General features: G+C 44.5%; 1 protein-coding gene across 1 annotated transcript in view; it reads right to left on the bottom strand.

Moving 5' to 3' along the window:
• Positions 1 to 26341, bottom strand: part of rusc2 (RUN and SH3 domain containing 2) — an 81124-nt gene that overhangs the window by 34412 nt on the left and 20371 nt on the right. Inside the window, 11 exon segments of the mRNA XM_083776863.1 lie at positions 1891 to 2052; positions 7353 to 7643; positions 10046 to 10141; positions 11616 to 11756; positions 15947 to 16163; positions 19963 to 20318; positions 21231 to 21246; positions 21331 to 22324; positions 23872 to 24032; positions 24034 to 24174; positions 24763 to 25089. Of these exon segments, the coding sequence (XP_083632989.1) occupies positions 1891 to 2052; positions 7353 to 7643; positions 10046 to 10141; positions 11616 to 11756; positions 15947 to 16163; positions 19963 to 20318; positions 21231 to 21246; positions 21331 to 22324; positions 23872 to 24032; positions 24034 to 24174; positions 24763 to 25089 (2902 nt within the window).

Raw genomic sequence — 26341 nt, 5'->3', positions numbered from 1 at the left:
GACTGGGGAATAGCTATTGATTCACTGACTGAATACATTATTGGCAGAAGTGTAATCAGTATAGGATACAGTCAACAACATATCCAAAGGGATCAGTGATAAAAGTCCTTGCTGTCTTGTTTCCATTCGGTCCAGGGTAATCAATTCATAATCATGGCATATATTATGATATATATATATATATATATATATATGTGTAGGCCTACATGTTGGGGAACAAAGAAGGGCTTATAAGGATGTGGAGGTAGTCACTAGACATAGGTCAGGGGGGCAATCTTTTTATTTTATTTTTATAAATATAAATACCTTGGAATACCGAGGTATAGATTATCAATATCGGCATCGTACCGTACTGTAAAATCTCATACCATGGCATGCCTAGTTTGTACCGTCTACCAGAGGGAAGTAGCTGGAAGTCGGTGCAGGGTGGATGAGACGGGGTCATTTGCTATCTTGATAGTTTTTTTTTTACGAAGTATCTCATTGTAGATACAGCCTAATTGCTGGTGTCTCTTCCCAATATACCATTGGCTAATGACTAGCCTTATACTCTAAATAAAATGTAATATTATATAATACTGATAAAGAACCTAGTCACGTCCAAAGATGTGTATTGAACTCTACTTAACTAAATCCAATGGTTTAAAATAAAAATCCAATATCATATCAATTATACTTTTTAAACATACATCATCTATAACCCTCCTATATTCTGCCTAAATGCTTTACCTTAAACACCCCATAGGTGCTTGTTATATCACAGCCTGTCACACGTTTAGGGGTGAACACAATTTTTAACAATGATACACAGCCGTGACAGGGTCCACATAGAATCAATACCGCTATCCCATAGCCTGCTCAGAAGAAGGGGGGGGTGCAATATGCCCACACATAGTATGCATGGTCCCACACACCCATAAAATCAATATCACCATACCGACTGAGTCATAAAGATAAGGATCACTGGTAGAAAGGATGAGGTACCCATATGCCATTGAGTCTCTGCAGAACGGTGTCTATCTGCATACTGTTGAAAGGAAACGTAAAATCAATAAAAATCTTGCCTAGTAAGATGGGGAGTTAGAGATAGTTTGCCAAGGGGTTAAGCAGGCTGACAGTTGCATCATCAGTTCCTCCCCGACTTTTTATAAGCATATTGGAAATAATCTAAGCTGTAAGTCTTTTAGTTCAGAGAGAGAGAGAGAGTCAACCACCAGAGGTGAAATCAATACGATCAGCTCGTTTAGATCCAACCATACAGAATCAATACTCACACACAGACACACAGTCTTCGCAGAACCAACTGTCACAGAGGTCGGTTTAAAATTAGTTTCACTGGCATGTACACAGTACCACTGTAATTGCGAAATAGTTTGAATTAATGACCACTGATTGCCAAACTGGCAAAGTCCACCCAAACACGATCAATATGATGAGATCATTAGATAACGGAAACTCCAATCAGCAAAATCAATACTATGATGTCACAGGAAATGGTAACCATAATGTCCCTAGGGAGTGTCCTGATCCAGAAATGTCGAAATCTGACTTCCGGTTTCTATATACGTGTCCTACCATACTACTGGTGGGATCATAAAAACTACAAAGACGGGTAAGAAAGGTAAGAAATCCTTCTAGCATGGAATTCTCCTTTAACCTTTTAGTTTCTCTAATAACAACCTAAAACATGAACCTTGGTTGAAAAAACTAAAGTTGTCCTTTAACTTAACCCATTCTGACCTGAGATCAGATTCTTTGATTTTTTTCCAAAAAGATAGCAGACCTACAAGCTACCTATGAGCTTTGTAGATCTGCTATTTTTCCAATAGCTAAAGCGTAGCATAATGCTAACACCAAAAAAGGGGGTAAAACAACAAGCCTCGTGTATACCATAGTGTGTCCTGACGGTGTCCGGCGGCTCCCCCCCTGGGTGCTGCTGGCAGCAGTGGCCCCCGGGCACGGGCACGGGCACGGGCATGGGCACGGGCACGGGCATGGGCAGCATGGGGGGCACCGGGCCCCTCTTCACACCCACAGGCAGCAGCGCTGGCACTAAACGGGGCATTGGAAAGGTTTTACGTTACATTGATTTCCATTTCTTTTTCGTTTTTTCTTTTAGGTTTTTTTTAAGACCTCAATTTACATCCCAAACAAGCTGAACATGAAGTGCCACAATTTTTGGTATTCTATGAGGTGACAGTACTTCATTAGACACCCTGGAGTCTACTGTATGTGTCTTTGAGGTGACAGTACTTCATTAGACACCCTGGAGTCTACTGTATGTGTCTATGAGGTGACAGTACTTCATTAGACACTCTGGAGTCTACTGTATGTGTCTATGAGGTGACAGTACTTCATTAGACACCCTGGAGTCTACTGTATGTGTCAATGAGGTGACAGTACTTCATTAGACACCCTGGAGTCTACTGTATGTGTCTTTGAGGTGACAGTACTTCATTAGACACCCTGGAGTCTACTGTATGTGTCTATGAGGTGACAGTACTTCATTAGACACCCTGGAGTCTACTGTATGTGTCTATGAGGTGACAGTACTTCATTAGACACCCTGGAGTCTACTGTATGTGTCTATGAGGTGACAGTACTTCATTAGACACCCTGGAGTCTACTGTATGTGTCTATAAGGTGACAGTACTTCATTAGACACCCTGGAGTCTACTGTATGTGTCTTTGAGGTGACAGTACTTCATTAGACACCCTGGAGTCTACTGTATGTGTCTTATGAGGTGATAGTACTTCATTAGACACCCTGGAGTCTACTGTATGTGTCTATGAGGTGACAGTACTTCATTAGACACCCTGGAGTCGTTTTCATGTGTCTATGAGGTGACAGTACTTCATTAGACACCCTGGAGTCGTTTTCATGTGTCTATGAGGTGACAGTACTTCATTAGACACCCTGGAGTCTATTGTATGTGTCTATGAGGTGACAGTACTTCATTAGACACACTGGAGTCTACTGTATGTGTCTATGAGGTGACAGTACTTCATTAGACACCCTGGAGTCTACTGTATGTGTCTTTGAGGTGACAGTACTTCATTAGACACCCTGGAGTCTACTGTATGTGTCTTATGAGGTGACAGTACTTCATTAGACACCCTGGAGTCTACTGTATGTGTCTATGAGGGGACAGTACTTCATTAGACACCCTGGAGTCTACTGTATGGGTCTATGAGGGGACAGTACTTCATTAGACACCCTGGAGTCTATTGTATGTGTCTATGAGGGGACAGTACTTCATTAGACACCCTGGAGTCTATTGTATGTGTCTATGAGGTGACAGTACTTCATTAGACACCCTGGAGTCTACTGTATGTGTCTTTGAGGTGACAGTACTTCATTAGACACCCTGGAGTCTACTGTATGTGTCTATGAGGTGACAGTACTTCATTAGACACCCTGGAGTCTACTGTATGTGTCTATGAGGTGACAGTACTTCATTAGACACCCTGGAGTCTACTGTATGTGTCTATGAGGTGACAGTACTTCATTAGACACCCTGGAGTCTACTGTATGTGTCTATAAGGTGACAGTACTTCATTAGACACCCTGGAGTCTACTGTATGTGTCTTTGAGGTGACAGTACTTCATTAGACACCCTGGAGTCTACTGTATGTGTCTTATGAGGTGATAGTACTTCATTAGACACCCTGGAGTCTACTGTATGTGTCTATGAGGTGACAGTACTTCATTAGACACCCTGGAGTCGTTTTCATGTGTCTATGAGGTGACAGTACTTCATTAGACACCCTGGAGTCGTTTTCATGTGTCTATGAGGTGACAGTACTTCATTAGACACCCTGGAGTCTATTGTATGTGTCTATGAGGTGACAGTACTTCATTAGACACACTGGAGTCTACTGTATGTGTCTATGAGGTGACAGTACTTCATTAGACACCCTGGAGTCTACTGTATGTGTCTTTGAGGTGACAGTACTTCATTAGACACCCTGGAGTCTACTGTATGTGTCTTATGAGGTGACAGTACTTCATTAGACACCCTGGAGTCTACTGTATGTGTCTATGAGGGGACAGTACTTCATTAGACACCCTGGAGTCTGCTGTATGGGTCTATGAGGGGACAGTACTTCATTAGACACCCTGGAGTCGTTTTCATGTGTCTATGAGGTGACAGTACTTCATTAGACACCCTGGAGTCTACTGTATGTGTCTTTGAGGTGACAGTACTTCATTAGACACCCTGGAGTCTACTGTATGTGTCTTATGAGGTGACAGTACTTCATTAGACACCCTGGAGTCTACTGCATGTGTCTATGAGGTGACAGTACTTCATTAGACACCCTGGTGTCTACTGTATGTGTCTATGAGGTGACACTACTTCATTAGACACCCTGGAGTCTACTGTATGTGTCTATGAGGTGACAGTACTTCATTAGACACCCTGGAGTCTACTGTATGTGTCTTTGAGGTGACAGTACTTCATTAGACACCCTGGAGTCTACTGTATGTGTCTATGAGGTGACAGTACTTCATTAGACACCCTGGAGTCTACTGTATGTGTCTATGAGGTGACAGTACTTCATTAGACACCCTGGAGTCTACTGTATGTGTCTATGAGGTGACAGTACTTCATTAGACACCCTGGAGTCTATTGTATGTGTCTATGAGGTGACAGTACTTCATTAGACACCCTGGAGTCTACTGTATGTGTCTATGAGGTTACAGTACTTCATTAGACACCCTGGAGTCGTTTTCATGTGTCTATGAGGTGACAGTACTTCATTAGACACCCTGGAGTCTACTGTATGTGTCTATGAGGTGACAGTACTTCATTAGACACCCTGGAGTCTACTGTATGTGTCTATGAGGTGACAGTACTTCATTAGACACACTGGAGTCTACTGTATGTGTCTATGAGGTGACAGTACTTCATTAGACACCCTGGAGTCGTTTTCATGTGTCTATGAGGTGACAGTACTTCATTAGGCACTCTGGAGTCTACTGTATGTGTCTATGAGGTGACAGTACTTCATTAGACACCCTGGAGTCTACTGTATGTGTCTATGAGGTGACAGTACTTCATTAGACACCCTGGAGTCTACTGTATGTGTCTATGAGGTGATAGTACTTCATTAGACACCGTGGAGTCGTTTTCATGTGTCTATGAGGTGACTACTTCATTAGACACCCTGGAGTCTACTGTATGTGTCTATGAGGTGATAGTACTTCATTAGACACCCTGGAGTCTACTGTATGTGTCTATGAGGTGACAGTACTTCATTAGACACCCTGGAGTCTACTGTATGTGTCTTATGAGGTGACAGTACTTCATTAGACACCCTGGAGTCTACTGTATGTGTCTATGAGGTGACAGTACTTCATTAGACACCCTGGAGTCTACTGTATGTGTCTATGAGGTGACAGTACTTCATTAGACACACTGGAGTCTACTGTATGTGTCTATGAGGTGACAGTACTTCATTAGACACACTGGAGTCTACTGTATGTGTCTATGAGGTGACAGTACTTCATTAGACACCCTGGAGTCTACTGTATGTGTCTATGAGGTGACAGTACTTCATTAGACACCCTGGAGTCTACTGTATGTGTCTATGAGGTGATAGTACTTCATTAGACACCGTGGAGTCGTTTTCATGTGTCTATGAGGTGACAGTACTTCATTAGACACCCTGGAGTCTACTGTATGTGTCTATGAGGTGAGAGTACTTCATTAGACACCCTGGAGTATACTGTATGTGTCTATGAGGTGAAAGTACTTCATTAGACACCCTGGAGTCGTTTTCATGTGTCTATGAGGTGACAGTACTTCATTAGACACCCTGGAGTCTACTGTATGTGTCTATGAGGTTACAGTACTTCATTAGACACCCTGGAGTCGTTTTCATGTGTCTATGAGGTGACAGTACTTCATTAGACACCCTGGAGTCTACTGTATGTGTCTATGAGGTGACAGTACTTCATTAGACACTCTGGAGTCTACTGTATGTGTCTATGAGGTGACAGTACTTCATTAGACACCCTGGAGTCACTGTATGTGTCTATGAGGTGACAGTACTTCATTAGACACCCTGGAGTCTACTGTATGTGTCTATGAGGTTACAGTACTTCATTTGACACCCTGGAGTCTACTGTATGTGTCTATGAGGTGACAGTACTTCATTAGACACCCTGGAGTCTACTGTATGTGTCTATGAGGTGACAGTACTTCATTAGACATCCTGGAGTCGTTTTCATGTGTCTATGAGGTGACAGTACTTCATTAGACACCCTGGAGTCTACTGTATGTGTCTATGAGGTGACAGTACTTCATTAGACACCCTGGAGTCTACTGTATGTGTCTATGAGGTGACAGTACTTCATTAGACACCCTGGAGTCTACTGTATGTGTCTATGAGGTGACACTACTTCATTAGACACCCTGGAGTCTACTGTATGTGTCTATGAGGTGACAGTACTTCATCAGACACCCTGGGGTCGTTTTTATGTGCAATGGTGTATTAACTTTGTATTTAGGGTTTCTTCCTGGAGGCTGAACCCTTGACAGTCAATGAAGTAAACAGTAATATAGTGACATCACACTAGCCCCTCCCCTAACCCCTCCCACTTTATAATACAACTACAGCTGTGGGTGCGGCTTCAGTTCCAAGGCAAACCAGGCATACTTAATGAACTGGTGGGCGTGTCCACATAAAAACATGATTTTAACAAATACTTTTTGGAAAAAGGTTATTACTTATATTGTAATAATACCTGATGATCATGTTTTAGGATGGAAAAAATGGTGGCACTCCATCTTTAACAAATACTGTACACTTTTTTGAAAAACTTCTTCCTCCTTATATAACAGTAAGACCTGATGATAATCATGTTTTAGGCACACCATCTTTAACTCACTCAGTGGCACAGGACGCCTTATGACGCCTCCCCCTTATCATTGGGGGGGGGGGGGGGGAATAATACTTTTCTATGTTGGCCTGTGCTGAACTATTGCTACTGAAATTTAGCTATGAATGAGTTAACCCATTTTGGTGTTAGCATTACGCTATGCTTTAGCTGTCGAAAGATCGAAGAGCGAACTGACATAGAAGACATTTTTTTTTAATCTGATCTCAGGTCAGAATGGTAAACTGTCAGGATGTAGAAGACATTTTTAGAATCTGATCTCAGGTCAGAATGGTAAACTGTCCAGGATGTAGAAGACATTTTTAGAATCTGATCTCAGGTCAGAATGGTAAACTGTCCAGGATGTAGAAGACATTTTTAGAATCTGATCTCAGGTCAGAACGGGTTAAGATATCGGCCAGAATGTCTCGTCGCTACGTCCCTTAGAAATAATAAGTTATAGGCCTACCGAGTGGCGGCGGGGGGGGTGAAGGCGCCGGGGGCGTGGCTGCCGGCGGGATCGGGGGGGTGTGGAGGAGGAGGCGGGGCACGAGGCCGCCGGCCCCCACGGGACAGGACAGGCTGCGCGGCGGGGGGCCCCCCCGCTGCAGGGAGGGGCTGGGGGTGCATGTGGAGCAGCTTCCAGAGCTGCTGGCGCAGGGCGGCGCCCCCTGGAGACGGACGGGGGAATAACTCCCCAGAGGCGAGGGTCGCAGGGAGCCGGGCCCCGGGGGGCCCACGGACCCGGGGCCCGCCGGGGCTGAAAACGGAAGAGTTATTATCGTCACCGACGGACTACTGAGATTCATCTCGTTTGTTGTGTCTTTGGAACTGGAACATGTGTGACCAAATTTGACTGAGAGAGAGACTGCCATTGGAGTTTTTTTGAATTTTCGTTTTTTTTCATGTCATGTGAAAGCAGGGAATCATAGCTTCAAATTGACAAATTTCAAATTGACCCACCAGTTTTGGAGATATGGCTTATAGAGTAATGTCTTGAAGAGAAACAGCGAGTTGAGAAAACAGGCTTGAAAGGTTCACTTCTGTGGTCTCTAACATTACACCTATAGCTAAATGTTGAAGCATTTATTTCATATTTACATGTCTTCTGTGGTCTCTAACATTACACCTAGCTACATGTTTAAGCATTTATTTCATATTTACATGTCTTCTGTGGTCTCTAACATTACACCTAGCTACATGTTTAAGCATTTATTTCATATTTACATGTCTTCTGTGGACTCTAACATTACACTATAGTTACATGTTTAAGCATTTATTTCATATTTACATGTCTTCTGTGGTCTCTAACATTACACCTAGCTACATGTTTAAGCATTTATTTCATATTTACATGTCTTCTGTGGACTCTAACATTATAGCTACATGTTTAAGCATTTATTTCATATTTACATGTCTTCTGTGGTCTCTAACATTACACCTAGCTACATTTTAAGCATTTATTTCATATTTACATGTCTTCTGTGGACTCTAACATTACACCTAGCTACATGTTTAAGCATTTATTTCATATTTACATGTCTTCTGTGGTCTCTAACATTACACCTAGCTACATGTTTAAGCATTTATTTCATATTTACATGTCTTCTGTGGACTCTAACATTACACCTATAGCTACATGTTTAAGCATTTATTTCAAATATTTACATGTCTTCTGTGGTCTCTAACATTACACCTAGCTACATGTTTAAGCATTTATTTAATATATTTACATGTCTTCTGTGGTCTCTAACATTACACCTATAGCTACATGTTTAAGCATTTATTTCATATTTACATGTCTTCTGTGGTCTCTAACATTACACCTAGCTACATGTTTAAGCATTTATTTCATATTTGCATGTCTTCTGTGGTCTCTAACATTACACCTATAGCTACATGTATATGCATTACTTCATATTTACATGTCGATTTCAGCTTTGACACTTATTTCAGACATGCTCTAGTATGTGAAGAGTCTGCCTGTGCTATTAACTCATTTTGGGGAAAAAAAAAAAAAAGTGTTTCTCCTCTGGTGAAAAGCTGGAATGTGCGCGATGGCAGTCTCTCAGTCAAATCTGGTCACATATGAATAATGTCTGCATTAGCTTTAGTAGAAGAGGGAATTTTGATAAAACAAGAAAGTGTCCATCATAAACATAAATGGCCATATATATGACGAATTACATAAATATGTCAAACAAATGATTCATATACTTTCAAAACATTTCAAAGCTAGTGGAAATAGTACAATCTACATCCCTTATTTCAAGCTCACAACACATCACATTATAGCTTGTGGCTCAGCTATTTTCACTATATTTCAACAGGAGAACTCATACAGATGAATGGTTATTTGTCAAATTATAAATATGAAAAAAAACAATTGTGATTATCTCGGCCCCACCCCTCTCCAATTGTTTAAAGCCTATTGTCTTTAGTTTCCAAGATGGCCGCCGCACAAGGAGGGGGGTGGGGCGGAGGTGAGCGGGTGGGGTCGACATTATGACCTAAAGGCCTATTCATAGTCTGGATTTCCGGTGGTGAGGTGACCACCGCTCCGGTGGTGAGGTGACCACCGCTCCGGTGGTGAGGTGACCACCCCTTCGGTGGTGAGGTGACCACCGGAGCTGAAATAACGTTGAGCGGTGGTGGTGAGTAAAAACAGAGAGAAGGGCTGGAGCGGTGGCGGTGGTTTGCTCTTCACCGCGGCTCAGTGACGTCATGTTGTAGTTCGGTGGTCACCTCAGTGACGTCATGTTGTAGTTCGGTGGCCACCCCACCACCGAAAATCCAGACTATGTACGAGCCATTACTGGGCTGCGTTCACACATTCAAGACACCTGTCTTGTGTCCCACTTGTGTCTGGGTTTAATGACCGCTCCAATGCATTCCAAATGGGGAAAGGGGGGGGGGGGGGGGGGTTAGAACACATCCATCAAAGCTGTGTTCAGTCACAAGTCAGGTGTCAGACACAAGTCAGGTGTCTTGAACGCAGCCCAGTGAGGGGCATATGTCAACTCCGCCCACTCACCTCCGCCCCACCCCATCCTGGTGCTGCGGCGGCCATCTTGGATCCTAAAACACAATATAAACAATGGGAGAGGGGGCGGGGCCAGGAGATTCCGTGATAAAGTGTGGCGGGCCCATAGTATCCCATACCTGCCGCGGTGGAGCCATGCTGCCGCTGGAATGTGTCCTCCCCGACACCGGGACCCCCAGAGCCTCCCGATGTGGTCCTGGGCTGCATCCCTGAGCCTGGGGGGACGGCAACATTAGTTATAGAAATTTATAGAAAAATATGTTCATATTATTGGTTTAAAAAAGTACAATAAAATAAAGCAAATACATTTGAACACCAAAAGGGGTTCCCGCCCCCAAAATGGGATAATGCGACACAGACACGTCCTTGGGTCTAAATAAATGCAGGCGTACCTGTGGCTTTGGCCTCTTTTCCACTAGCAAGGTGGAACCAGAACTTTCCAGAACCTGAACCAATTTGTTTAGTTCTGGGTTTGTTTCCACAGCGCACAGCGCGGTACCAGGTTCTCAGAACCTTTTTTCGGTCCTGCTTTTGAGGTAGTACTAACACTGAGTTCTGGGAACCTATGGGCGGGGCCAGCAGCGCTGCTGCTCTCGATTGGTCGAGCTGAGGTGACAGCACTCTGAGCACTGAGGAGACCGGAGCGAGGAGAAGCGCACACAACACAACAGCGCACATTTTAAACTCCTAAGTGCGACACAGCGACAGCGGACACACAGAAAAAGAACCTGGAAAAGCACACAGAAACACTATGGCCACGAGAGAGGGAGAGACAGAGCTTGTGTGTGCGTGAGGGAGAGAGAGAGAGAAAGCCATAAAGCTGTCGCGACGAGTTGTTTGCTTGCAGTTGTTGTTCTACACTACAGCTAACAGCTAGGCTAACTGCAGATAGGGGTGTGTGCGTGTGTGCGTGTATGTGTTTGCGTGCGTGTGCTCGCGCGCGAGAGCGCCATGTGATCTATTCTAAATTGCCAGAACAGAATTTTCTTTATTTTTCAGGGCAAGGCATTAGGCACATCATTACTAGAAATGTGCTGTACACAATACTACACATTGGAAGAATTAAATTCAACTAGCACAACGGTTAAATGATTTGTATTTGCACATTTCTTGATATTGACATTACAACTGGACTGGATGTTATGGCACAATTTGCTCAATCTGCTCAAGAGGCACTATAATTGCAACCCGCACAATGTTAAATGCTATATTCAAAAGGTGGGTTATCATTTATCATCATATGAGCTATAGCCTATATGAGATATATTTTTCTCTTGCAGTTTAAGCAAAATATTGTAGACAGGTAAAGGTTGGAGAACAACTGGTCTAATGCATTTAAAACGGGTGTTTTACTGTTTTCCCACTCCCCACATGGAAAGGAAATCCATATCGGCAAATATAGCCTATATATAATGTATGCTGCATATATCCATGTTCATATAAACTACAGTATGTGCATATACAGTATATGTATTATGTATAGGAAATATATGTGACAGCTGTGGCATGTGGCTGCCACAGCTGTGGCACATGTGGCATATAAAAATATGTTCATATTATTGGTTTACAATCTACAAGCTCTTAACAGGTTCTTGAAAGTTCTGGGTTCTGGTTATATGGAAACAGAAGGGGGAGGAGGGGGGCGTACCTGTGGCTTTGGGCGGGGGGGCTTGGAGGAGGGGGGCGTACCTGTGGCTTTGGGCTGGGGGGGCTTGGAGGGGGGGAACTGGTGGTGGAAGGTGAAAGGTTGGATGGGCAGGGTGGTGGGTCGCTGGTCCTTACTGTAGCGGACCACCGCGTGACCACACTCTGACCAGCTGGACAGACCACCTGGGGAGAGAGAGAGAGAGACAGGGAGAGAGAGAGAGAGAGAGAGAGAGAGAGAGAGAGAGAGAGAGAGAGAGAGAGAGAGAGAGAGAGAGAGAGAGAGAGAGAGAGAGAGAGAGAGAGACACACAGAGAGACAGAGAGAGACAGAGAGACAGACAGAGAGAGAGACAGAGACAGACAGAGACAGAGACAGAGACAGAGACAGAGACAGAGACAGAGACAGAGTCAGAGAGAGAGAGAGAGAGAGAGAGAGAGAGAGAGAGAGAGGGAGAAGGAGCGAGAGAGAGAGAGAGATAAATAGACAGACAGACAGAGTATTAGGAAAACCGTTTTGCATTAATTCTAAACTCCACTTCTTGTTTTGTGAACGTCACTGTGAACAGAACAACATTGTGAGGATATATATAAACATGTGAGTGCTAAGTCGCTAACACAGCCAGAAGCAGCCGAGTCATGCCTGAGAAAGCCCTTATCACACACACACACACACACACACACACACACACACACACACACACACACACACACACACACACACACACACAGCGTCAGCCGTGCTGGAGACAAACAGTAGAACCATACTTTTTTTTCTGCGGCCCTTCCTTCAAACCTGTGTGTTGTGTGTGTGTGTGTGTGTGTGTGTGTGTGTGTGGTGTGTGTGTGAGTGAGTGAATATGTGTTGTGTGTGTGTGCGAGAGAGAGAGTGCGTGTCTGTTTGTTTACAGCATGCCTTGGCACACGTACCTCGGTGTAGGCGCTGTGTGCGTGTGTGTTTGAGTGACAGCAGGAGTGTGTGTGTGTGTGTGTGTGTGACCTCGGGACACATTGCTCAAGCTTGCTCTTCTCACATATCTCTCCAGTGCACTGACATGACTCTGCCACACGGGGGCAGCGTTGAGCTGCTATGGCAGACTCAACACGCCCAACTCAGCTTTACATCAGCAAAGGAAAAACACTAGCTCTCTCTCTCTCTCTCTCTCTCTCTCGCCCTTTGTCTAAGACTAATGTCTTCTCGGGAGACATTTATTAACCCATTCTGACCTGAGATCAGATTCTAAAAATGTCTTCTACATCCTGACAGTTTTCATTCTGACGCGAGATCAGATTCTAAAAATGTCTTCTACATCCTGACAGTTTTCTGAAAAAGCTATGTTTCTATGTCATCGATTTTTCAAAAATAGCAGACCTACAAGCTCGTAGCTTGTAGGTCTGCTATTTTTCAATAGCTAAAGCACGACATAATTCTAACACCAAAATGGGATAAAGAACATTGAACCTTGAACCTACACTATCCTGTACAATTCTCGTGAAATTATGGGATATTTGACCGTATGTACATATATGTGACCACATTTGACTGAGGGACTGGCATTGGATTTTTCAATCCGATTTTTTTTCCTTCATGTCATATGAAAGCAGGGAATTATAGCTTCAAATTGACATATTGGTTGTTCAGTTTGACCCAGCAGTTTTGGTGATATGGCTTATAGAGTAATGTCTTGCAGAGAAACAGCGAGTTGAGAAAACAGGCTTGAAAAGGTTCACTTCTTTGGATTCTAATATTACACCTAGCTACATGTTTAAGCATTTATTTCATATTCACATATGTCTTCTGTGGACTCTAACATTACACCTAGCTACATGTCTAAGCATTTATTTCATATTTACATGTCTTCTGTGGTCTCTAACATTACACCTAGCTACATGTTTAAGCATTTATTTCATATTTACATGTCTTCTGTGGACTCTAACATTACACCTAGCTACATGTTTAAGCATTTATTTCATATTTACATGTCTTCTGTGGTCTCTAACATTACACCTAGCTACATGTTTAAGCATTTATTTCATATTTACATATTCTGTGGACTCTAACATTACACCTAGCTACATGTTTAAGCTTTGTTTTCATATATACATGTTTCTTCTGTGGTCTCTAACATTACACCTAGCTACATGTTTAAGCATTTATTTCATATATACAGAATGTCTTCTGTGGTCTCTAACATTACACCTAGCTACATGTTTAAGCATTTATTTCATATTTACATGTCTTCTGTGGTCTCTAACATTACACCTATAGCTACATGTTTAAGCATTTATTTCATATATTTACAGCATGTCTTCTGTGGTCTACTCTCTAACATTACACCTAGCTACATGTTTAAGCATTTATTTCATATTTACATGTCTTCTGTGGTCTCTAACATTACACCTATAGCTACATGTTTAAGCATTTATTTCATATTTACATTTCAGTTCTGATATTTATTTCAGACATGCTCTAGTGTGTGAAGAGTCTGCCTGTGATATTAACTCATTTTGGAAGGAAAGAAAAAAGTTTTCCTCCCATTCAAAGATTTGCCTCATTTTGAGACTGGAAAATGTATACAAAGATCACAGCATTCCATCTTTAACATTGAGCGACTGCAGTTGCTTCCAGTGGTGAAATGTCCCCTTGGTCTTCGTTTCTATGTCTCTCAGCCTTTTCTCTGTGCTTACATCCATCCTCTCTCTCTCTCTCTCTCTCTCTCTCTCTCTCTCTCTCTCTCTCTCTCCTCTCCTATTTCATGGCGGTATTGATTAGCTAGCTAAGGGTTTGGCTCATGGCGTCGCGTCACATAACGTTAGCATCATTAGCTGAAGGGCTTTAGAGCAGTGGTACTCAAGGTGTGGTCCGGGGACCCCCTTGGGGGGTCTTCATTGGGGATCCCAGGGGGTCAGCCAGCAAAATTGGTAAAACAATATAGCTACTGTTTTCCAGCCTGACACTGACTTATTTTCATTTAGTGTTTTACTTCATTATTCATGAATCGTCAGAACGTAGTTATTTTAATGGGCGTGGCTATAGGGATTCAGGGGGCTGGAGCCAGGCGAACAATTTTCAACAAATCTCGAACAGATGTGGAATAACTAGTGACACACAATGTCATTTACAGTATAAACATTGCTCTCAAAAATGTTTTTGAAAACATTTTGAGCAAGAAATAGACAAAGCAGTAAAACCCCCGAAAATGGATTCTATTTGATCAACTCACTTCCTTCAGGGAGTTTAATCAGACCAGTGTGTGTCCAGTGGAAACCTCGTATGAATCTGATCTCAGGTCAGAATGGGTTAAGCACCTCGGCTTCACCTCGGTGGTTAAACTCCCTGTCGGTGAATTATCTCCCGACAACGGCCACCTATAGCCAGATATTATCCCTGACATATATAGCTCATAGCTTGTGGATCGTGTCACGCCGATGAGCTGGTAGATCTGCTATTTCTCAGAGCGTATAGCAACCAAACATAAAATCCTTCTTCTTTCCAGAAGGGTGGAAGGGGAAGTACAGACACCGAATGAGTCACAACACTGATTTCATTGTGAACAGCTGGGACATTCCAATCGTCCCGGAGGGTTGTCCCTCTGGGAGGTTTGAGGACATTCCAATCGTCCCTCATTTGACTGTCGGCTACACACAGTGTGTTTTCTCTCAGTCAGTTGATTCTTCATATCCATATGAGTGAAACGGCCGGCGTGACATGTTTATTTTCCAAACACAGTTCTATTTTGTGTCAAATCAGTCCTTGCGACGGCATCAGGCACATTTTTAGTCGACTAAATCAACTGTAGATTTTTTTTGTCGACAAAAACCTTATGACATTTAGTCGAATAGAACTAGACTAGCACTAAAACAGTCCGGGTGACTAAAATGTGACGAAAATATAGCCCATAATTATGACTCAAAGTGAAATCAAAATGAGCTGTTCAAATCTAACGCCGGTACCTTCGGTCCTGGCCCGCTCCTCTAAATCAACTAAACTCTAAATCAGGGGTGGGCAACTGGCGACCCGGGGGCCACATGCGGCCCCCACCTTCACTTAATGTGGCCCTCAGGTTAATGGTCAGAATACTGATATAATATTGGTTTCAGCTGTTTACAATTCCACAACATGCAAAACATGACCCGCTTTAATTACTTCAGTCTAAATTAGTAGCTCAATGCTCAACACAAGTATAATTAAAGGCATTTGAAATGTCATAAAAATGTAAATTTTCAGGATTCAAATTAAAATATAGCACTGCGACGCGTTTTGAGCTTGTAGATCTGCTATTTTTGCTACGACAGCAATGTGGCTCTATGGAGTGAGTGTGGAAATATAGTGGCTCCTCTCCATCGTCAAAGTTGCTCTAAATCTAACGCCGGTACCTTCGGTCCTGGCCCGCTCCTCTCGGGCCTGGGCGGTCCTCAGCGTGTGTCGCTCCGCGCTGCCCTGGCTGTAGCAGCGGGTGAACGGTACCGGGGACAGCCCGCCCGGGGCCATGTCGTCCGCCTGGACGCCCCCCCGCTCCGGGACGGGCGAGAAGTCGCCCGAGGAGTGGGAGGACGGTATGGAGGAGGAGAACGGATCACTGCCGCCCGACGCCTTTTAGAAAAACAACAACAACAGGGCAACGGGTCACTTTTTAGATCCTTTTAGAACAACACAACAACAGGGCAATGGGTCACTTTTTAGATTATTTTTAGAAAAACAACAACAGGGCAACGGGTCACTTTTTAGATTATTTTTAGAAAAACAACAACAGGGCAACGGGTCACTTTTTAGATCCTTTTAGAAAAACAACAACAACAACAGGGCAACGGGTCACTTTTTAGATCCTTTTTAGAACAACAACAACAACGACAGGGCAACGGGTCACTTTTTAGATCCTTTTAGAAAAACAACAACAACAGGGCAATGGGTCACTTTTTAGATCCTTTTAGAAAAACAACAACAGGGCAATGGCCTGGGTCACTTTTTAGATCCTTTTAGAACAACAACAACAGGGCAACGGGTCACTTTTTAGATCCTTTTAGAAAAAACAACAACAACAGGGCAACGGGTCACTTTTTAGATCCTTTTAGAACAACAACAACAGGGCAACGGGTCACTTTTTAGATCCTTTTAGAAAAACAACAACAACAGGGCAACGGGACACTTTTTAGATCCTTTTAGAAAAACAACAACAACAGGGCAACGGGTCACTTTTTAGATCCTTTTAGAAAAACAACAACAACAGGGCAACGGGTCACTTTTTAGATCCTTTTAGAACAACAACAACAACAGGGCAACGGGTCACTTTTTAGATCCTTTTAGAAAAACAACAACAACAGGGCAACGGGTCACTTTTTAGATCCTTTTAGAAAAACAACAACAACAGGGCAACGGGTCACTTTTTAGATCCTTTTAGAACAACAACAACAACAACAGGGCAACGGGTCACTTTTTAGATCCTTTTAGAAAAACAACAACAACAGGGCAACGGGTCACTTTTTAGATCCTTTTAGAAAAACAACAACAGGGCAACGGGTCACTTTTTAGATCCATTTAGAAAAACAACAACAGGGCAACGGGTCACTTTTTACATCCTTTTAGAACAACAACAACAACAGGGCAACGGGTCACTTTTTAGATCCTTTTAGAACAACAACAACAGGGCAACGGGTCACTTCTTTTTGCCACTCAATAGGCGTTCCTGCATCATAACTTCCGGTTTTATTACAATAGTAAAATGAATGTATTAGGGTTGGAAATATCAATTGCGAGAGCAAATGGAGCAAAAAGGCAGTCTATTGAAGCACTTACAGAGGCTGTAGAAAAGGTCAAAGCACAACTATAATGCCATATTTTACATGTATGTATGTATTTGGTTAAAATGGGTAGGGTTTAAAAAAAGGCAAGAGTTTGCTCTGGTGCACTGGCCTAAAAGTGGGTCCTTAAAAACTGCTAAAACTTCTGAAATGTATGTACCGGTATGTGTGTATGTATTTTAAAAGGGGAGGCTTTTTTGTAAAAATCCCTGCCCGCAATACCTTCATATATTTAAAATTAGTCCAAAATAGGTGAAGGGCAAATTGCCTATTCACTGGGGACTATGCAAGGCAGAGGCGTCCACCCCCCTGAGTCCAAGTTACATACATGTATGCATGCATGCATGCATGCAGGGTTGGGAGGGTTACTTTTAAAAAGGAATCCCCTACAGTTACAAGTTACTTGCTAAAAAATGTAGTCAGTAACGTAATCCCGATTACTCCATTTAAAAAGTAACTACAAGTTACTTTCAGTTACTTTTGGATTACTTTTAAGTAAAACTCAATTTAATTAGATAATACAAGTTTTACCATTGATAGACAAGAATGTTGAGCCTATGAAATTAAGATAAGGACAACTGAAATATGGTTAAGGTCATTTAATTGTTAAGAATTTGACCTCTGAACAGTTACATTACTGTAGAGTCATTGTGTCAACTAATAACAGATCATAAGAAAAATGCATCTTGACCTACAGAACCATTTTGATTGTTTGACAACAACCAACAACTTTGACAACCAACAACTTTGACAACCAACAACTCCATCCATGTGTGGTTAAAGTGGCAAATAAAAACTATTTTTGACATTCCTGGCTGACACTCATTTAGATAGACATGGCATGAGTTTAAAACATTGACTAGACAGCTAGTAAAGACTCATTTATATAGTCTACAAAGAACTCAGCCCTATACAATTATATTTATACCCCGTAGGCTACTCTTTAAATAAAAAGCCTCATTGTATTTGACCTAAAAGAGAAGACTGCGCTACCCACTATTTATCCCCAATCCAATATATCATATATGCTCTCCTATCTAGTATCTCTGCAGTGTTGCCTGGTCTGATTATTATAAGCCACATTCGGCTTATTTTTCTGAAGTTGCTTGTAAATAATGGTAGAACGGTTGTGAGCTTGTAGATCGTCTATTTTCAAATAGCCAACATAATATAAATATGCACATTGTTTAATGGACGATATATATAGCTTTGAAGTGCTCATGTGGCCTTTTATAGTCGCTTCTTTTGGGCTTGTTTTCATAGACCTGGTTGCTTATTTCTCTCAAATTGGCAACACCGCCCTGACGCAGCATGAGCAGCCTCCACTGTGAGGATTTTTTGTAAAAATCCCTGCCCGCAATACCTTCATATATTTAAAATGAGTCCAAAATAGGTGAAGGGCAAATTGCCTATTCACTGGGGACTATGCAAGGCAGAGGTGTCCACCCCCCTGAGTCCAAGTTACATACATGTATGCATGCATGCATGCAGGGTTGGGAGGGTTACTTTTAAAAAGGAATCCCCTACAGTTACAAGTTACTTGCTAAAAAATTTTGTCAGTAACGTAATCCCGATTACTCCATTTAAAAAGTAACTACAAGTTACTTTCAGTTACTTTTGGATTACTTTTAAGTAAAACTCAATTTAATTAGATAATACACACTGTGAGGATTTTACACAGAGTCAGAGAGGTGCGCGCTGCGCTCGACTCCAATCCATTCCGTTTGGTGTTATAATAATTTATAACTTGTTTATAAAATTAATGAGGGGAAGGGGAGAATGTAATCCTCATGTAACCCCCGTTACAACACCCCCGTTACTGTAATCCAGATTACACATTTTAAAATGTACTCTAAAACGTTACAGTTACGTTTTTTTTTTACTCTGACTTCCCAACCCTGCATGCATGCATGCATGCATGCATGCATGTATGTATGCATGCATGCATGCATGCATGCATGTATGTATGTATGTATGCATGTATGTATGTATGTATGTATGTATGTATGTATGTATGTATGTATGTATGTATGTATGTATTTGGTTAAAATGGGTAGGGTTTAAAAAAAGAGTTTGCTCTGGTGCACTGGCCTAAAAGTGGGTCCTCAAAAACTGCTAAAACTTCTGAAATGTATGTATGTAGGTATGTATGTGTGTATGTATTTTAAAAGGGGAGGCTTTTTTGTAAAAATCCCTGCCCGCAATACCTTCATATATTTAAAATGAGTCCAAAATAGGGTTACCAGTGAAGGGCAAACTGCCTATTCACTGGGGACTATGCAAGGCAGAGGCGTCCACCCCCCTGAGTCCAAGTTTAAGCTAGGTCTATGTATGTATGTATGTATGTATGTATGTATTTGGTTAAAATGGGTAGGGTTTAAAAAAAGGCAAGAGCTTGCTCTGGTGCACTGGCCTAAAAGTGGGTCCTTAAAAACTGCTAGGTATGTATGTATGTATGTATGTATGTATGTATGTCTACTTTTCAATCTTATTTATAAGTCTACCAGCCAAGATGCCTATATATTGTAAAATGACAAACTAACTGATGAAATCAGAAGTATCAGAAGCTGTCTCTAGCTCTAGTAGCCCTGTACCTTCAGAGGTGGCGACCCGCCGGCCCCTCCATTCCTCCTCTTGCTCCGGGCGATCTCGGCGAAGGAGGTGACCCGGGGCGGGGGGGCGGGGTCAGCGGCCGGGGTCGCCGCGTCCTCCCCCCCCTCGCCGAGGCGCACGGGGCAGCTGAGCATGCGCTCCAGCGAGCCCGGGCGAGGCGCCGCGTCCAGGCTGCGGTCGTAGCTGCGGGAACGGGGCGGCCCCGAGGAGGAGGAGGAGGCTCCGCCCCCGATGACGGCCCGGCCAACCACGGGGGGGGAGACGTTGACGTACACCTGGCCCTCCATGACGCGGCTCTCCTTCTCCTGCTTCTCCTCGTCTTCCTCTTCGTCTCCGTCTCTCTGAAGGGACGGAATGATGTCACCGTTACTGCATGATGTCACCGTTACTGCATGATGTCACCGTTATGGTACGCACCGGTCACTAGCCTTCTGAGGTGTTTAATGTGTGTTCTATTGCCCTACCCACCTGTCACTAGCCTTCTGAGGTGTTTAATGTATATGTTCTATTGCCCTACGCACCGTTCACTAGCCTTCTGAGGTGTTTAATGTATGTTCTATTGCCCTACCCACCTGTCACTAGCCTTCTGAGGTGTTTAATGTATGTTCTATTGCCCTACCCACCGGTCACTAGCCTTCTGAGGTGTTTAATGTGTGTTCTATTGCCCTACGCACCGGTCACTAGCCTTCTGAGGTGTTTAATGTATGTTCTATTGCCCTACCCACCGGTCACTAGCCTTCTGAGGTGTTTAATGTATGTTCTATTGCCCTACCCACCGGTCACTAGCCTTCTGAGGTGTTTAGTGTATGTTCTATTGCCCTACCCACCGGTCACTAGCCTTCTGAGGTGTTTAATGTATATGTTCTATTGCCCTACCCACCGGTCACTAGTCTTCTGAGGTGTTTAATGTATGTTCTATTGCCCTACGCACCGGTCACTAGCCTTCTGAGGTGTTTAATGTATGTTCTATTGCCCTACCCACCGGTCACTAGCCTTCTGAGGTGTTTAATGTATGTTCTATTGCCCTACGCACCGTTCACTAGCCTTCTGAGGTGTTTAACCCATTTTGGGCGGGAACCCCTTTTGGTGTTAGCATCACGTTATGCTTTAGCTATTTAAAAAGAGCAGATCTACAAGCTCATACGAGCTTGTAGGTCTGCTATTTTAGAAAAATTGAAGAACGACTGACGTAGAAACACAGCTTTTTCAGAAAACTGTCATTTCTGAAACAAGGTCAGAATTAATGAACTTGCCTTGGCCGTTCCTCCCTCCCCCTCCCCCTCCTCCTCCTCCTCCTCCTCCTCCTCCTCCTCCTCCTCCTCCTCCTCCTCCTCCTCCTCCTCCCCGGCCTGGTCTCCGGGCCAACGTCGGAACAGGTAGTATTCGCTGGGCTGGGTGGCGGTGGCGGTGGGGGGGGTGGGCGTGGTGGGGGCGTGGTGGGGGCCGGGGGGCCCCTCCCCCTCGGAGCAGCTGGTGGCCCCCGAGGAGGAGCCCCCCCCTCCACCTCCCCCCCCCCCGGGGCTGGGGGACGACTGCGTGGACGAGAGGTCGCAGGTCACCAGCTTGTAGTAGTTCTGCGTGGAGGCCACCACCAGCCGCGCGCGGCTCTGCAGACACTCCCCTCCCCCTCCCCCTCCCCCGGAGGAGGGGGAGGGGGAGGAGCCTGAGTGGGCGCGGTAGGCGGCGTTGTGGTTGCAGTTGGCGTCCAGCTGGTCCAGCAGAAGCAGCGCCCCCTGGTGGTGGTGGAGGTGCTCGGCCGAGCAGGAGCAGGTGGTGGTGGACGAGGTGGAGGCGAGCGTCTCGCTGTGGCGAGGAAAGGACGGCTGGGTCAACGGAGGGGAGCTGTGGAGGTCCAGGTAGAAGGCCTCTCCCGGCGGGGCGGGGCCCCCCGGGGGGTAGAAGGCCTCTCCGGGCGGGGCGGGGCCCCTCTCCGGGGTCTCGGAGGAGGAGTAGCCGTTGAGGTTGGCGGTGGCCGTGATGGTGGAAGCCCCCTCGGCGGACCCCCCTGGGAGCGTCTCAGGGGCTTCCGTCGCGCTGCCGTTGTTCATCTTGTTGTAGATGGCGCTGAAGTTGACCAGCACGCCGTCCGAGCTGTTGCAGGACGAGTCACTGCCGTCGTAGGCTCCGCCCCCCCCGCGCTGCTGCTGTTGCTGCTGCTGCTGCTGCTCGGCGAAGAAGGGCTCGTCGTCGTCGGGCAGGAAGTGCCGGTCGTCGGGCAGGAAGTGCTGCGTGTGGGCGGTGGCGAGGCCGCCGCAGCTGGAGCAGCAGCGCGGGACGACGCCGGCCGACGCCACGGACGACCCCCCCGACGAGGACGAGCCCGCTTTGCTGCTCCGCCCACACCTAGGGAGGGGAAGTTAAAAGGTTTTATGACATTCATTTTCATTTATTTTTCTTTTTTCTTTTAGGTTTTATGACCTCAATTACACCCAAAAAACCTGAACTTTGAACATTCAGTGGATTTTCTGTGGTCTGAAGTTTTCTTTGGGTTTTTTTGGGCCTTTTGAGCTACAATGAAAACAGGCAACACAGTGAAACAGTGACATCTGCTGGCAAATCCCATTGACATATATGGGATTTGCAGTAAGTGATGTCACTTACTGCTGACAAATCAGAGCACCCCAGATCACAGAAAATCTACTGAATGTTAAAAGTTCATGTTTTTTGGGTGCAATTGAGATTAGAAAACCTAAAAAAAATAAGAACAATTCCAAAACCTTTTTTTTAATGTCACAATCCCTTTAAAGGAGCATTCAGTGATTTGGAAAAAAAAAAACCCCGGTCCGCCCCGGTAACAAGATGTGCACATGCACGCACTACAGTGGGAGGGACACACACACACACACACACACACGCGACAGGCCAACAGCACACACACCAAGGAGGAAGGCCCCTGATTGGATGAAGGCTGCTGGGCCACCTAAGCCAAAAACGAAACCTAAGGTTTTTTGACCCCCACAGGGGTTAACTGGGGACAGGGAGGAACTCCTTATATGTGACCGAATTTGATCGAGAGACTGCCATTGGATTTTTTTCACTTTTATTTTTATCATGTCATGTGAAAGCAGGGAATCATAGCTTCAAATTGACATATTGGTTGTTCAGTTTGACCCACCGGTTTTGGAGATGTGGCTTATAGAGTAATGTCTTGCAGGAGTATAGTGGAAAAAAGACCAAGCAGAGAAAATGGGCTTCAAAGCTTTAGTTTAGTGATCTGTGACTTTAGGGGGCGCTGTTTTCCCTTCATTCCCCCATTAGTCAACCAGCAGTGTTGCCATGTCTGCTTATTAAAATTAGTTGGAAAAATAATGCATAGGCCTACTGTACCAATTTTATAATAATGTATAACCTTAATAAAAATGTATTTGATACAAATAAAGTGTAGTTGATTATTTGGGCTTGTTTTTAAAGTGTAGTTGATTTTTTTTTAAATAGGCTACTGTATTTATTTGGCATTTTGTAGTATGAAAAAAAGGGAAAATAACCGTGGCAGATAAATGTAGGCATATGTAAATGATCCAAATGAGTACAAATAAAAGAGCAATATTAGCCTGTTATTATTATTATTTGTCTGCAGAACCCCCATCTGAAAATAATGTATGCCAGGTACAGTCTGTACATCGCGTGGGGTCACATATGGTCAGCACACTCTAGAGTATAGGGAGGACTATCACAAAAAAAATAAGTGATATTTGAATTAAGTGAAATCACTGAATATACCTTTAAAGTCTTAGTCTTCTAAATCCTGAACGTTTTCTGAAAAACCTATGTTTCTGTCAGTGGTGTTCAACCACACCCCGCCTCGGTGGTTAAACGTATAGATATTATCCCTTACTTAATAACTATACCACGTGTCATACTATTAGTGTTATATGCATATATTTGCTCACCTCATGAGGTGATCTTCGTCCTGCTCGTCCTCCTCGGCCCAGTCCTGCTCGCCACAGTCCATGGACATGTTGGAGCCGCTGCTCCCGTGGCGCCGCTGCCCCCCCCCCTCCCCCCCCCAGGAGGTCCAGGCCCAGCTCCAGGTCCAGGTCCAGGTCGGAGGAGGAGGAGGCCATCAGGGCCCTGAGGGACCGCTCCCCGCCCAGCTGGTGCAGACGGAACGGCGCCGCGGTCACGGCCGAGGACCCGTCGCTCTCCTCCTCGCCGTGGAGGTGGAAGGAGGAGTCCTCGAAGTACCCGTCCTCCTACAATTTACAATTTACAATTTAGGCATTTAGCAGACGCTCTTAATCCAGAGCGACTTACATTAAGCAAGGACAAAAAAAGCATGGGAATACATCACATGAAGGCATTTATCATGAAACATGCGTAAGCTAATATCTATATAATGAAACTATACATACACTATACATATAAACTATACATACTATACTATGCTATACATATGTACTATGACGTGCTATGACTACATACAATGCAATTATAGTGCTGTCTACATAACATGCTATAAGTCTGCATCAAATGCTATCTAAGTCTACAGAAATGCTATCTAAGGGCGTGGGGTAAGTGCTACGGGCCATGATGGAGTCTGAAAAGGTGGGTTTTCAGACTACGGCGGAAGACTGGGAGTGATGCTGCAGTTCTGACTGCGATGGGAAGTGCATGCCACAGTTTTGGAGCCAGAAGGGAGAAGAGTTTGGGACGTGTGGAGCGTTGTTGTCCCGGCGTTTTTAGTGAGGGCACTTCCAGCTTCCCTGCGTTGGCTGATCCGAGTGCACAACGCGAGGGTTTGTAGGGTTCAATCATACTCGGAAGATATGGGGGAGCCATACCTCCTCCTCCTCCTCCTCGTCCAACTCCTCCTCCTCCTCCTCCTCTTCGTCGGCGTTGAGGAGGAAGGGGTTGCGCCGCAGCGGGTTCCTCATGCCGCCGCCCAGGAGGCGTGTCTTGTTGGCGGCGCGGGGCAGCGTGTGGTGGTGGTGCGCTGCCCCTCCCCCTCCCCCGGGCGCCGCCGCCGCCCCCGCCGCCATCATCATCATCATCATCAGCTGCTGCTCCTCCTCTGAGTGGCTGGAGGCGAAGGAGGAGGAGTCATCGCTCGCCGTGCTGCCCCCACCGCCGCCGCCGCGGGCGTTTCTCCTGGACGACCCGCTGGCGGTCTGGATCAGAACCGGAAAGAACGAATGTTTTAAAGGTGTAGTGAAACGTAAATGGAGAACAACATGAAAATGGTGTTTCAACCAGGGGGGCAGTCAGCCAGATATTTCGTGAAGCCTCATTTGAAATCGGTAGTTCATATAATGGCCTGTTGTGGCGCTGGACTGGACCCAAAAAGCCCCATAGCTCCATAGAGGCCCATGTATTTTGGCCCAACTTCACCTAGACTGTATTACCTTAATAAACATGGTCATGAATACTTTCTTCTTCCAGTCACTAGTTTAAAGTCTAATTTCTAATGTCATAATATTCTTTTTGGAAAATTATGGTCCCATTAATTAAAATAATGACCATAAAGTCGCGTATGTTCTGAGGGGCGTGGCTACCGTTACAGTCTATGATCGGGATCCCCCACCCACTCAAGAGTCTACTCCTCCCACTCGAGTCAAAATAAAAACCAACGGAGAAGAAGGGGGGAAGTCCCGCCTCGTTGTCTGGGCAGCCAATGGCCAGCTGGACCCAAACGGAGCCAGCCAATGGCCAGCTGGTACCAAACGGATCTAGAAAGATGGCGACTTACAGTGCAGGAATAACAGGCTTCATTTTACGTCCATGTTAAACCCGGGGAACGCTTTGTCCATATTTTTTACAGTCTATGGTTTCAACATGAAACACCGGTCTGAAGTTTCTGAACCAATCAGAGTGTCGCATCCCTTCAGGCGATGGGACAGTAGCTAGGGACGGTAGCTATGCTATGCGCAACAGCGTGGTGTGTGTTTGTTTATAAATCATATGGTCGGCCAGCACAACCAGTTTACTGTTATGTGGCTTATTTCTACCCTATAATGTTTTCAGATACATATTTTAGCGTGATGATTAAGTTGAAACCGAGTAATACACTGTCTGGATGTTATCTTGAATGGGAATAAAAACTGAGGATTTCTTCAATCAGTAGCAGCTGTGTTGGACGATTGCGCAGTAATGGGGAATTAAACACCCGTTTAATTCCCCATTACTGCTTCATTTTTATTGGCTTTTATCGATGTGTATCTCTACACGCCATCACGCAGCACGTTTTCGTTTTAATGAATAAATAATACAATCGTTTTTATGGACCTTTGATATAAAAACACAGAAATGAGAATTTTCCCATTTTTTTGGCATCCATTGTTAGGTATGCCCATATGATGACCACGGATATGGTCTAAAAGTGTGAAAAACGTCTTTTTCATTTCACTACACCTTTAACCCATT

Source organism: Protomyctophum parallelum, assembly GCF_964188405.1.
Source record: "Protomyctophum parallelum genome assembly, chromosome: 11".
NCBI classification, from domain to species: domain Eukaryota; kingdom Metazoa; phylum Chordata; class Actinopteri; order Myctophiformes; family Myctophidae; genus Protomyctophum; species Protomyctophum parallelum.
This window is presented reverse-complemented; position numbering and strand designations above follow the sequence as displayed.